This window comes from Megalops cyprinoides, chromosome 17, assembly GCF_013368585.1.
Source record: "Megalops cyprinoides isolate fMegCyp1 chromosome 17, fMegCyp1.pri, whole genome shotgun sequence".
Taxonomy (NCBI): Eukaryota; Metazoa; Chordata; class Actinopteri; order Elopiformes; family Megalopidae; genus Megalops; species Megalops cyprinoides.
In genome coordinates, this window is record NC_050599.1 from 5,346,566 (window position 1) to 5,361,481 (window position 14,916).

Consider the following 14,916-nt stretch of genomic DNA (forward strand, 5'->3'; position numbering starts at 1 on the left):
TCTTAAATGTACATGCCATGATTTAATAGTTAAACCATTACACCACAGAGAGGAAAAATGCATTTAGAAGATCTGAATGGTATTTCTCTGTGAAATGTCTGAGAAGTTCACCCAGGTTGTCAGAATCCTCATTCAGTACAACTCCTGTGGTAGGAGTCCTCACCTGTCCTGCAGTACAAAATCATAGTGGTCCTGTCACATGTGTAGCTTCCTTTAATGTGCAGTACATACCAGATTAAGCGTCCTTTGAAAGCACATTCATCAGTGAGGATTCGGAACGACATATCCTAAGTGTTACAATTAGTTTAACACACCTCTGAAACCATGAATGAAACAGAGCATAAATGATTGGATTGATGGAGGAATTTAAAAATGCCAAACATGACATATTCATAAGTGCAAGATATGTAGAAGGTTTCTTCATATGTAAATAAAGGAAAATAACTATGTAGTAAGGTATTATGCACAGTAAGAATGCAGACACTAGAATTCCTAGTGTTTTTGCTGCTTTTCTTTCAGATGCCACTGAATGCATTTTCCTTGTGCTCTTTGCATTATTTTGTTCTTGAACACACCTAATATTATTTGCATGCCTTTTAGCAATGGCAAAAACTTTCATGTACATAATTATTATGGTCGAGCATGGCACAATAAAAACTAAAAATAAATCAACAACAGCCCACATGTCATTGATTTTAACAGGACAACTTCCAGTGCACTCAATAATTTCTGTCATGTCAGTGATATTTACATTGAAATAAAGAAGAACCATGCTGTAGATTACTGAAAACAACCAGAGGCAGGATATTATCATCGATGCTACATTCACTGTGATTCTAGTAGAATAGAGAAAAGGGTTGCACAGAGCAAAATATCGATCCACAGCAATGCAAGCAACATTGTAAATTGACACACACGTCAGAATCAAGGTAGCCGCAATAAAAATAATGCAATATAATGTACCAAAGCACCAGTGTGATTCAATCAACCCGATAAACTGGAAAGGCATCACAGTTACTCCAACTAGAAAGTCAGCCACAGCCAGAGAGAGGAGGAGGAGGTTGGTTGGTGTGTGGAGCTGCTTGAAGTGACAGATGGAGATGATCACCAGCAGGTTTCCAAACACTGTCAGTAACACAGCTGCAGCTGCAGACAAATACAGCAGAACATCCACTGCAGTAACTGATAACCTTTCAAAGCAGGAGAAGTTGGAGGACTGGGCGCAGAACTCCTCTTCTTTAATTTCTGTGAGATTCATAAATGAAGAACACAGTTCCACTTTCACTGTCTGCAAAATGACCAGAAGGTATAATGTTGAAAATATGAGATCTGACAGACAGTATTTTCATGTGAAAAGGTTGCAAGATGTAATGTAGCTGGTCCTGTACAGTGATCCTGATCTAGGAACTGCAGTCATATTTATACTATAAGGTTACTGTTTTTATGGTGGTGGTTATTAATGAATACCCATCGGAGTCAGAGTCATCTGTTGAACTGGGATTATATGATGAGCCACAGTAGTATAGTAACATAAATCAACATGGCAATTACAATGTCAGAAAACGTGTCCAGAAGTAAATGATTGGCATTGTCAAGATGATGGGAGAGCCAATTGGACAGCACTTCAATTTAGCTACGTCTTTTAAAATGGATGCAAAAAAGTGTTTGGTCTTGTTGGCTGGCGAAAGGAGTCGGTGAAATGGGAGAACCTGCCATGATTTGCTGCTTTTAAATTGGTTTTATGACTTTTTACATTTAGTGACACACTGTTGTAAGTAAGTAGCGGTCTGGAGTTTTGTTTTATAACTAGCTGCATTGCTTCCCCCAGCTCACGTTCTTCCCTGCAGTGCGGGTAGGCAATGTATTTTAGCGCTCTGAGTTTTAAAGTATTAATTGTGCTAAATTGCAGGTCTATTGACAGCAGTATTAGTGATATCAGCTTTTCTATGTATTGGCATGGTGATTGTTGATGCTGTCTCACTGTATTGGTTGAGATCACATTATTTTGCTATAGCGCACGTCTTCTTGTGTGGTGTGGTTTTTTTTTTTCACTTTTTATATTATTAAGGATTGCAGTGTTGTGGGTAGCTGGAAAAGTTCTGAACAACAGCGGTGGGATTTGGATTTCTTTGTTGTGATTTGTGTGCCCTTCTTCTCATGAGGCCTGCTATACAGTATCTGCTTGCCTGTGATACTGCATAGGTGGCTGCTATTAGGATTGTCTGCTGCATCGATGTGCTGTATTACCTGTAGACAGTGTGCGAAATGCCTGGTGCCATTCGGGAGCCCCCTCCCCTACCCATACCTGCCAAGGATGGCTTTTGACCACAACATTTGAATCATTGCAGATTGTAACTATGATTAAATTTGATGTAAATTCAAAATTATTTTTCTCGCTAACACACGTCGGCGCATTGACAAGCAACTAACATCGTTAGCGATGAATAATTGGTGAGCAATTCAACCGAGAAGAAGGGATGTGAATTTTTAACCCTTTTGCATGTAACTTACAGTATTTGTTATGCTATGTAGTGCGCGTGTTACCTTATATGGTTCGTTATGTTTTCATTTGCGTTAATAAGTTTCTTATAGATTTCAGTTTCCTCAAAGCTAAAATTAGCTAGAATTTCTCCAATCTAGTGTTATAATCGCACCAGTTTTAGCATATGTGCTAAATGGCTAATCACACCGGTGTGACCATACGCGCGAAAGGGTTAGAACGAAATTTGCCGTTCAGCACATCTGCATTTGCCACGCCTTTCAGTAATTCAGCCAGGTAAATGTCCACGCTGGAATTATGGAAGGAAGTTGCGGTCAAACTTGATAATATGATTAATTTGCGTAAAAACATATGAGCTAAGGAATTCCCTGTGTGCAGGTAGAAACACATGTGCTTTCCTCTGTGTTTCATCATATGTGGTCACCTTGTCTGATTCACCTAAATAGTAATACACCAAGACACCAAGAACCTATTGATGCTAGAGATAATAAATCTTAGCGTAAGTGCCATAGTAAGGACATGTAACCTACCTTCACCTTAATGCCACCACATGCTGTAGACAAACCACGGGAGTCGACCCAGAAACACACAAGTACCCAATCATGTAACTGCTCTACCTTACGCCTACCCCAAATACAGGTATAAATAGGAACAACAAAGAGGCGGGGAATGCCAGGTAGTCATGACATGACACCCACACCTCAGTCCCAGGGCTACACATAGTTCAGGGGTAGTAAGGAACTGAGTTTGTAACTGAACGGTCGCTGGTTCGATTCCCCACTGGGCAGTGGCGCCCCCAGAAAATGTTCAGTGGGGTGGCCAGGTGGGGCCAGTGAAAATCTTGGAGTGGCACTAGCGTGGTAACCACTGGGGGTGGGGGATGTAATGACAGCAATTCATTTTCACAAAAGCAAAGAGTTGGATATTTTGCCTTTAATGCTCAAACGCAATAGAACAAACTGGATTTTCGGATTTAAACAAACTGAATTTATGGATTTAAATCTTTGGAGTTAAAACCTATGGATACCGAACGCAATATTTTCCTCATTAAGAAATGATTCTGTATCATACGGGATGCTTGGCAACACTAAGTGACACAAGAAGGCTGTGGCATCTGGCATGAGTGATTTTTTTTAATGTTAGCTAGCTACATACAATGCAATTGTGGATAAAAGCTATGTAGGTAATTCACAACAAATCATCAACAAATTCACGGTTACGTTTTAAATGGTAACGTATTACTAAATGATGTAATGTAACCAACTGGCTAATAGGCTTTCCCCAATCAACGTACCCAGCTAATTTATTTATAGCGACCTAGGGGGACCAGACTTAAACACATCTGTCTTACAAGAGGAGAAAACAACAAACATCTGAAATCTGCAGTAAAAACAATAAAACACTCACTTTTCCAGTTCGAACTTGGACAAGTCCTGTCATTACAGACATAGTGTAGTGGTCAGTGTCTGATAATTCTGCGGCGTGGAGGCTGAAATTGCGAAATTGCGGAAATGTGATAATACAAAGCTAAAAATAGCCTAAATAAATGTAAAAATAATAATAAAAATTTGGCTGGTGGGGGGCATGGCCACTGGGGCACTGCTGCTATACCCACTGCTGCTGTAACCCACAATTACCTCCATAAATATCTAGCTGTATAAATGGATAAAGTGGAAAAAAACTGTACCCTAATTTGGTCTGGATAAGAGCTTCTCCTAAATGACAATAATGTAATGTAGAAACTTCAGTTTTTAGGGATACTTCAGTTTGTAGGGATACAAACTTTGTGCTTTGTCACACTTTGAGGGCTATGTCATCGGTCAGCGATAGGAGTAAAATTGCTGTTTGAGTGAGACCTAGGGATTACTCACCTCACCTGAAAGAGGTTGAGTGATTAGAGTTGGTTGAGAGAAATGAAAAGAGCACATTGTTCTTTGCGCAGGAGCTTTCAGTGAGATGAAACCTGGCTACAGGATTAAAGTGTGGAGGTGAATTCTTGTGCAAATACCATATTTTAGTTGTTTTTTTATTTTGCCCAAAAATATTTTCTAACATAAAACCAGTGAATGTTAAAATAATTTGAGTTTCAGTGTTTTTTTTAAATAGAAATAGAAATAGAAAGAAATTTCAATGTATCACTTGTAATCAGTAGGCCATTTGAGGGGGGATGCTATCCCCCTTTTTAGCAAAATGACCAAAGTGCATCCCCCTTGTTAACTTGCCACCCCCCCTCTCCAGCCCCTTGTTAGTAACAGAGAGAGTGCTGCGTGTGCATCTGCCATCCCCCCTGTTAAAAATGAACAAATCACCTACGCTTGTAATTCAACAAAATCTTATGGTTTTGACTTTTCCAGTCTGGCCTGGAAAACTCTTTTTGTTCCTGTTCTGATTTTTTAAAACTAAACGACAGATGTTTTGACACGTGCAATATACTGTAACATGTCCCAAGTCTTTTATTCAAAGATGACTGTGCATGTACAGTACATCCAGTCTTGCTCAGTCTTTCTGCATTAAGTTGTGACATGTACAATTAGAAATGAAAGAATGGATTAATAATTCATTATTTTATTTTCTTAAATGTACATGCCATGATTTAATAGTTAAACCATTACACCACAGAGAGGAAAATGCATTTAGAAGATCTGAATGGTATTTCTCTGTGAAATGTCTGAGAAGTTCACCCAGGTTGTCAGAATCCTCATTCAGTACAACTCCTGTGGTAGGAGTCCTCACCTGTCCTGCAGTACAAAATCATAGTGGTCCAGTCACATGTGTAGCTTCCTTTAATGTGCAGTACATACCAGATTAAGCGTCCTTTGAAAGCACATTCATCAGTGAGGATTCGGAACGACATATCCTAAGTGTTACAATTAGTTTAACACACCTCTGAAACCATGAATGAAACAGAGCATAAATGATTGGATTGATGGAGGAATTTAAAAATGCCAAACATGACATATTCATAAGTGCAAGATATGTAGAAGGTTTCCTCATATGTAAATAAAGGAAAATAGCTATGTAGTAAGGTATTATGCACAGTAAGAATGCAGACACTAGAATTCCTAGTGTTTTTGCTGCTTTTCTTTCAGATGCCACTGAATGCATTTTCCTTGTGCTCTTTGCATTAGTTTGTTCTTGAACACACCTAATATTATTTGCATGCCTTTTAGCAATGGCAAAAACTTTCATGTACATAATTATTATGGTCGAGCATGGCACAACAGAAACTAAAATAAAATCAACAACAGCCCATATGTCATTGATTTTAACAGGACAACTTCCAGTGCACTCAATAATTTCTGTCATGTCAGTGATATTTCCATTGAAATAAAGAAAAATCAAGTAGTAGATTATTGAATACAACCAGAGGCAGGATATTATAATCAAAGTTACATTCACTGTGATTCTAGTAGAATAGAGAAAAGGGTTGCACAGAGCAATGTATCGATCCACAGCAATGCAAGCAACGTTATAAACTGACACACATGTGAGGCAAAAAGCAACCACAGTAAAAATAGTGCAATATACTGCACCAAAGCACCAGTGTGATTCAATCAACTGAAAAAAGTGGAAAGGCATCACAATTAATCCGACTAGAAAGTCAGCCACAGCCAAGGAGAGGAGGAGGAGGTTGGTTGGTGTGTGGAGCTGCTTGAAGTGACAGATGGAGATGATCACCAGCAGGTTTCCAAACACTGTCAGTAACACAGCTGCAGCTGCAGCCACATACAGCAGAACATCCACTGTAGTAACTGATAACCTTTCAAAGCAGGAGAAGTTGGAGGACTGGGTGCAGAACTCCTCTTCTTTAATTTCTGTGAGATTCATAAATGAAGAACACAGTTCCACTTTCACTGATAGAGAAAATGACCAGCAACAGCAATGTGTAATATACTAGATCAGACAGACACTGTTTTCATTTCAGAAAGCTGCAAGATGCAATATGACTTGTCTTGGAAAGTCATCCTGATCTAAGAACTGTACAGCCATATTTATATTGTGGTATTACTGTTTTTTTTTATTTTGGTGGATGTTAATGAATCCCCATCAGAATAAGTGTTACGTATTGAACTGGGGTTATGTAATGAGACACAGTGGTATAGTAACAACAAAACAGTAATTACAATGTCAGAGAGGGTGTCAAGAAAGCAAAGGGTTTGAATCAGTGCACTTGTTGACCCAAACCCAATAAAATACATGAAAGGTCCCAAATGGACCCAACCCTCATTTGTAAATACAGTCAAAGGAAAAGCAAGGTGCTCAGTATATTTTCTACTTAGTAACAAACATAACGACCCTGTGTATAACAGGGTCTGCAAAGCAAATTTAAAACTACTTTGAATGATATGACTTTTCTCTTTGCAATGCTGTTATTGCACTTACACATTTTAAAGTGTAAAACACACCTAACATTTACATTTTTTGGGATTATATAATCAATAAATGTTTTTATTTAATTAGGGGTATTAATTAATATGGACGGCCCTGTATGCACACACACACACACACACACACACACACAAACACACACAGGACAAGCTATCTGTCACCTGGAGTCTGCAGTAGTTGTAAGTGCTGTTTACTTGTTTCAGCGTAGTCGGACTAGTGCTGTTGCTAGCAAGGAGTTTGTGCGTGCGTTACCATTGTGTTTTGTTGATCTTTTGCCAGGAATTCCTAGTTTTGTTTACCTGCTTATTATCTTCCTTGCTAAGAATTCCTAGTTTAAGTGCTACAGTTTGAGTGACGGGAAAGCGATTCACATAGTAGAGCTTTGTTGTGCTTAGGCGGCCTCAGCTGTGAACATTAGTGAAGTGTAGCTTTCATAGCTATTTAAAAATTTCATCTGTGCTGACGCAGAAGCATGTGAGTCCACTGAGAAAGAGCACCGAAAGGACACATCATAAACAGTGAAATTTGCTTTTGTTTTCTTTCCCTTATTTGTGATTTAGCATCAGCTAGTAACATATGCTTTCAGTGCACCCCCATTGTTCAACAAAAACGCAGCTCTCATTCATAGGAGGAAACGCAATCTGGACAACCTGAGGCCTCTCCATGCTTCCTCAGGGGCACCCTCTCCATGGTCAACAAAGCTGATTTCATCCCTGATTTCACCACCCAGTTCTCCCTCCAAGTCCGGGCTTTGGTCTAGACCATGATCCGTGCAGAGAACACCTGCAGCTCTCTCCACCAACTTTGCCTTCCGAGAGAAAATGGTGCTGCCTCCATTTTCCACCTCTCTGACTGCAGATGACTTCACCACGTTTTTCACTGGAAAGGTGGAAGTCATCAGCAGTGCGCTCTCCACTCCACACATTCACATGCATAACACATTACTGCCCACTTTCTCCCCTATCTCTGAGGCTGACGCCTCCAGCTTCTCATCTCCAACTGACTCACCATCTGCCCCCTGGACCCCATCCCCTCCCATCTCCTACAAGCTATCTCTACTACAGTCTTCCCTGCACTCACACACATCATCAACACATCACTCACTACTGGTATTTTCCCTACCACATTTAAGCAGGCTCGGGTAACTCCATTACTCAAAAAACTTACACCTTCACTAGCAGAAAACTACAGACCGGTTTCTCTCCTCCCTTTCCGATCTAAAACTCTTGAACGAGTTGTTTTCAGCCAGGTTTTTGCTTTCCTCTCCCAGAATGACCTGCTGGATACCAACCAATCTGGATTCAAAACCGGCCGCTCCACTGACACGGCCCTCCTGCCTGTTGTTGACACCCTTCAGGCAGCGAGAGCTGCCTCCAGGTCATCGGCCCTCATTCTGCTAGATCTGTCTGCTGCCTTTGACACAGTGAATCATCAGATCCCCCTGTCCACTCTCGCTAATCTGGGCATCACTGGTACCGCACTTCTCTGGTTTGGGTCCTACCTGACAGTTAGAACCTTCAAGTTATCTTGTAGGGGTGGGGTATCTAAGTCACTTTGGCTAGCCACTGGGGTACCTGAGGGATCGGTGCTTGGCCCCCTCCTCTTCTCACTATACACAACCTCACTGGGCCCAATCATTCAGGCACTCTGCTTCTCCTACCACTGCTATGCCAATGACACCCAGCTCTATCTCTCATTCTAACCTGATGACCCCATGGTCTCAGCATGGATCTCTGCCTGACTCTCAGACATCTCAGCCTGGATGAAGGAGTGCCACCTTCAACACAACCTGTCTAAACCGGAGCTCCTCATCGTCCCAGCCAGCCTGTCAATTCAGCACATCATCACCGTACAGCTAGGCTCAACGACACTAACTCCATCCAGGTTTGCAGGGAGCCAGGGAGTAGTGATTGATGACCAGCTAAACTTTACCGACCACATTGTGATGACTGCCAGATCTTGTAGATATGTGCTGTACAACATCAGGAAAATCAGGCCCTACCTATCTGAATATGCTACACAGCCCCTTGTCCAGACTCTTGTCATCTCAAGCCTGGACTACTGCAATGCTCTCTTGGCTGGCCTACCTGCATGCACTATTAAGCCTCTGCAGTGGATCCAGAACGCGGCTGCATGTGTAGTTTTCAACTAACCGAAGAGGGCTCACGTTATACCTCTCTTGGTCTTGCTCCACCGGCTCCCTATAACTGTCCGCATCATGTTCAAGGCCTTGATGCTTGCATACAGGGTGACCAACAAAACTGCACCTACCTACCTGAACACACTGCTGCAACCCTTTGTTCCCTCCTGACTGATACGCTCTGCTACTGAACGGCGTCTGGTGGTTCCGTCACATTGCAGCACAAAAGCACTATCCAGAACTTTCTGTGGCGTTGTCCCCCGCTGGTGGAATGAACTTCCACACTTCATCTCTTCTGTCAAGTCCATCACTATCATCAAGAAACATCTGAAGACACAGACCTTCTGCACTCACCTGATCACCTGACACACTACCTAAAGCAATTTCTTATGTCTTAAACTTTGTTTTCCTTTAGAAAAAAAAGCAGAACTAATGTTTTAATGCACTTGTATTTCTACCAGCTAGCTTGTACCTTGTTTGCTTTTTGCTTGTGTTGCTCTTTGCCTCACTTGTAAGTCACATTGGATAAAAGCCAAATTTTATCCAGCCAAAATGAATAAATGTAAATGTAAATGACATATCCAATGCCCTCCATTAGTATTTGGACTGTGAAGTCAAAATGATTAGTTTTACTGTATACTGTAATTTGGAATTGACATGAAAAGATGAACATGTTTGAGCTGTTAAATCCACGCTCTGATATTCAACAAGTAAAATACATGCTCAGTGTGATTTAAATTTCAAGATTTTTTTATTCTTAAGAAGTTATTTAATCCAGTAGAGGTTTGTCTAAAAGCTTTGTCAGGTTGCATTGTAGAAGGGTGTCCTTCTAGTCCTTCTAGGGAGTGTTGTTAGCCTGGTCTGACACTGTTGCTTATTTAACTTGAATGGATACACTTATGTTCTGTTGTGCTGGAAGTCACTCTTGATTAGCTTGTCTGCTGAATGATTGTAAAGCAATATGTAATGCAGTTCTAAAAAACTGCACAATGATTCTGGCACATTGTCTTCAATATGGACAGAGGAAATACCTCTGTAGCTGTACCTCTGTTTTTTAATTCATTCATTTGCAGTTGGAATCAATTGCCACAGCGAAAAATTTTTAGAAGCTACATTGAAAACTTCCCCTCACCTTCTTGGTTCTCATGAGCACCACATGTATGTGAATGCATAGGACCCTTGTGTTTGCTGGTACAAAATGCATTATTTCTGAAGCGCAGCGGTAAAGCGAAAAGGTCACAAGACAAAGGTTGCTGGTTCAGTTTCCTGGTGGATCACTTCTGTTATGCTCTTTGGAAAGGCGGTGAATCTGCATTGCCTCAGTAAATATCCAGCTGTAGGAATGGATAACATGGGGTAGGATAGGGTGGATATCAATGTCTACTAAGCAAATTTAATATGACCTTGAATGAAAATAAGTTGTCACATTGTGTACTTGCTTCCCATACCCTTATTTTCATCACATATCGGAACTGCTTACACATGAGTGTTTAGTTCACTGTTCACTGCCTTCTGAGTCATCAGGTGGTGTTTCATAATCCAGTCTGACTATGACCCTAACCATACCTGGGGTATGAACACCACAGAACTGGTAAAGAAGGCACAGCAGAGACTCTTTCTGAGGGTCCTCAGGAAGAACAACATTGCCCAGAGACTGCTGGTGTCCTTCTACCGCTCCACCATAGAGAGCATTCTCACTTACTGCCTCTGTGTGTGGTTTTCCAGCTGTACTGTGGCACACAAAAAAGAGCTTCGCAGGGTCGTCAAGACTGCTGAGGAAATCATCGGGCGCCCTCTCCCCACCCTGGAGGACCTACACAGTTCCCGCTGCCTCAAGAGAGCCCATAACATCATAAAGGACACATCCCACCTCGGTCACTCTCTGTTCGAATTGCTACCGTCAGGCAGACGGTATAGAGCCCTTAGAACGAGGACAAACCAATTCAAAAACAGTTTGTATCCCACAGCTGTACAAGCTTTAGATGCCACAAAATAATGTTCACATTCACTGTGCAATAAGGGATCTGTGCAATTAATGCTCAGGGTTCTTCACTCTGCAACATGGGATCTGTGCAATCTTTCTGATCTGTGCAAATTTTCATTGTAGATATCTCTGGGTGCTTTTACTTGTGTTCTACCTTTTTTAGTTCTTTATAGTCTACTTTTAAATTATTTTTATAGATTATTTTACTAGTTTTTTTTATTTTTTTTTTTTATTGATGTTTGCACTGTTGAGGATTGCACTCAAATTTCGTTGTACATGTTACAATGACAATAAAGAAATTCCGATTCTGATTCTGATACTGCCATTGGATCCAATGAGTTACTGAGAGTAAAAACGGAAATCTGTAGAGTGGTCAGTTAATCTTGAAATTTAAATATTATTGTCCATCAACTGAAAGTTAAGAGCGAAGTCATAGCAGTCAAAAACACGGAACAGTTTATACATGGCTGCAGTTCAGGTGTTGCAAAGCACTTCAAATTAACATAAAATATGACAGAGTCTGGTGATGTCAGTGTTACACAGTCTTGCAGGTCCAGTTAGAGCTTACAAGGAATATGCTATGAAAGTCTGACTTTCACAGATTATTAACAAATTTAAATTAATTTATTCCAATACCTACAAACACCCAAAATGGGTGAACTGAACACAAAAAGGGTTCATTTAAAACAAACATTTGAGAACACATATGCGTAGAAATAACCTGAAATAAGATGTCAGAATACAGAGTAAACATAAAAATGTTGACTTCACTGCCCCAATACTTACGGAGGGCAGAGTATGTACAATACACACATTCAATATATGCCATATTTGTTGTGCAAGTTTCCAGCACTGATGCTATGTTGTTCTTAGTCTTGAATGGAAGTCTTATGTGGCTCCCTTTTTGATTCTTCTTTTCATCAAAACTGCATATCTTTGTTATATAAAAAGCCTTGCTTGAAAAAGCAAAACACCTCCAAAGAGTCCAAATTTACCTGCAATGATTGTATACACCAAAACAAATCACATTATTGATTTATTTTATTACCTATACATGTCATAATTTAACAGTAAAACCATGCCACCACAGAAGGGAAGAACCCGTGTAGCAGATCTGAATGGTATTTCTCTGAGAAATGTATTATCAACCTGTACGAGCAACACAGAGTCAGGAGTCCTCATTCAGTACAGGTCCTGTGGTAGGAGTCCTCACCTGTACCGCAGTACAAAATAACAGCACACCTGTCACATTTGTACCTTCATTGTAATGTACAATAGATATCAGATTGCTTATCTATCCTTTAAAATCACAGTTATCAGTGATGATCCTGGTTTACATATTCTAAGTGTTAGAATGAGTTTAAAACACTTCTGAAACCACGAATAAAAAAGAGCGTAAATGATTGGATTGATAGAGGAATTTATAAATACCAAAGTCGTCAGGTCCGTAGCTGTAAAAAACACAGATGGCTCCCTCGTACCCATAAAAATGATAACAGTTAGGTAATAAGGTACTAAACACAGTAAGAATGCAGACACTAGAATACCAACTGTTTTTGCTGCTTTGGTTTCAGATGCTAGTGAATAATTAATCTTCTTTGTGCCCTTTGAATGGTGTTGTTCTTGAACACATCTAATATTGTTTGCATGCCTTTTGGCAATTACAAAAATTTTCAAGTACATAATTATTATTGTCATGAATGGTGCAACAAAAACTATAAAAAGATCAACTACAAGCCATATACCATTGATTGCAAAAGCACAGTGTTCAGCACACATAGGATGTTCAGTTCTCGGAGCTATAAGTCCATTGAAATAAACCAAAATCAAGTTGTAGATTAATGAATACAACCAGAGTAAGGATATTATTATCAAAGTTGAATTCACTGTCATTTTAGTAGAGTAAAGAAAAGGGTTGTGAAGAGCAAAATATCGGTCCACAGCAATAAAAGCAACATTATAAATTGACACACAAGACAGGAAAACAGAATTCACATTAAAAATGGTGCAACATACTGCGCCAAAGCACCAGCGTGATTGTATCGCGTAAATAAAGTAGAAAGGCATCACAGTTATTCCAACTAGAAGGTCAGCCACAGCCAGAGAGAGGAGGAGGAGGTTGGTTGGTGTGTGGAGCTGCTTGAAGTGACAGATGGAGATGATCACCAGCAGGTTTCCATACACTGTCAGTAACACAACTGCAGCTGCAGCCGAATACATCAACACATCCACTGCTGTTAGTGACGCTGTTTCAAAACAGGAGAAGTTGGAGGACTGGGTGCAGAAATCCTCTTCATTAACTTCTGTGAGATTCATAAATCAAGAAAGCAGCTCCACTTTCAATGATGAGAAAATGACCAGTAACTACAATGTCTAATAAATGGAATGAGACAAGCATGTGAAAAAGCTGCAAGATGGAATATGACTGGTCTTGTACAGCCATCCTACTCTTTCAGTAGGAACTGTAGAGTCATATTTATACTATGGTATTACTATTTTTTATGATGGTGGTTGTTAATGAATACCCATCTGAATCAGAGTCATCTGTTGGACTGGGGTTATGTAATGAGACACAGCAGTATAGTAACAACAAAAACAACATGGTAATTACAAAGTCAGAGAGGGTGTCTAGAGAGAAAAGTGTTTAGAATCATTTCACTCTCTGACCCAAACCCAATAAAATACGTTCATGAAGAATGAACCCAGACCTCATAATAAAGTCATAACATACAGCACATTAATAAATATATATTATGTTACATTAGCTGCACAGGTGAAGCTCAGTCAAATATAAAGACCATGTTGATGAATGTGGAATGCTTAATATTGCGCAAATTACTCCCTGATTTTTTTTCCAAAAGAAATAGCTCATTAGACACAAAATAAATATTCTCTGATGGCCTTCTCATTATCCAGACCCCAGTACAGTACAAATGCAAGCATTTGTTCTTCACTCTCAAGAAACAGTTCACAAACAAAAACCAACGGATCTGAAGGAAATGAAGTGAAATGAAGCTTCGCTGATCTCAGAATGGCTCATAGGTGCATGCCAAATTGTACAGTACCTAAGAGCAAAGAGATGAGGAACCGCTACTGAACAAACAGATGGAAAGAAGTCATTTTCTTCAGCTGCTGTGGGCTCTTGGTTGCTGTTGGCCGAAGACATGGGATCAAACCCAGGTCACAGTGTTTCAAGCCAACCTGCCCTGAAGACGAGAGCCTTCCCAGATGACCAAATCGGGAACCCCTTCTTTAAGATTTTAAGGAGAAACAATGTGGCCATTGCACGCAAATTAAATCACAGTGGTTGTGATTCATCCAAACAGGATTCTCCTTCTCAGTGGGGCATTGAAATTACAGAAGTGCAAACTAATTTTGCCATGAATGCTCAACAGCTCAGCATAACTACTTTAAATTGTGCAGCTATGTAAAAGCATAGGAGAAAATCAAATCCTAAGAATAAGAATGACATTGACATTGCTTATGAGATGGCCACCGTATTAAACTTCTTTTTTCTTCTACACATAGTTCAGAAACTGTTATTTGTAGAGATACCTTTGTCACATGATTTTTCTGGCTGCTAGGGATTTCATGAATTTTAAGGCTGTTCTGCAAAATGTCAGGGATGTCACGGTGAAAAGTTCCAGACCCTGGGCTGCTCCAGTGGTTCTGGTTCTGGTTCCGTTTCTGTAAAAGGCATGGTGCCTAGAAGTTCTGCATGGATTACAGCTGTCTGAATTCTCTCACACATGGCGATGCATACATTACATTAGGTTCATTTAGGTGACACTCTTATCCAGAGCGATGTCCAGCACAATAGAACATAAGTGTATCCATTCAAGTTGAATGGGCAACAGTGCCAGACCAGGCTAACAACACTTCCAGAACAGTCACTGTGAGCAT

General features: G+C 40.2%; 3 protein-coding genes across 3 annotated transcripts; all 3 read right to left on the reverse strand.

The window, feature by feature from the left end:
* Window positions 1-235: 235 nt before the first annotated feature.
* Window positions 236-1,258, reverse strand: LOC118792689 (trace amine-associated receptor 13c-like). The gene has a single exon (XM_036550591.1). The coding sequence runs from the start codon at window positions 1,256-1,258 to the stop codon at window positions 236-238; it is 1,023 nt and encodes a 340-aa protein (XP_036406484.1).
* A 4,047-nt stretch (window positions 1,259-5,305) lies between these two features.
* LOC118792395 (trace amine-associated receptor 13c-like) lies at window positions 5,306-6,328 on the reverse strand. Its single transcript, XM_036550234.1, has one exon. The coding sequence runs from the start codon at window positions 6,326-6,328 to the stop codon at window positions 5,306-5,308; it is 1,023 nt and encodes a 340-aa protein (XP_036406127.1).
* A 5,975-nt stretch (window positions 6,329-12,303) lies between these two features.
* On the reverse strand, window positions 12,304-13,329 carry LOC118792350 (trace amine-associated receptor 13c-like). The gene has a single exon (XM_036550182.1). It carries the CDS (start codon window positions 13,327-13,329, stop codon window positions 12,304-12,306), a length of 1,026 nt encoding a protein of 341 aa, XP_036406075.1.
* Between the last annotated feature and the right edge of the window lie 1,587 nt (window positions 13,330-14,916).

What these genes read in the sequence shown, in the direction of transcription:
- LOC118792689 (XM_036550591.1), bottom strand. Translation starts at nt 1,258, where the DNA reads ATGAATCTCACAGAAATTAAAGAAGAGGAGTTCTGCGCCCAGTCCTCC.
- LOC118792395 (XM_036550234.1), bottom strand. Translation starts at nt 6,328, where the DNA reads ATGAATCTCACAGAAATTAAAGAAGAGGAGTTCTGCACCCAGTCCTCC.
- LOC118792350 (XM_036550182.1), bottom strand. Translation starts at nt 13,329, where the DNA reads ATGAATCTCACAGAAGTTAATGAAGAGGATTTCTGCACCCAGTCCTCC.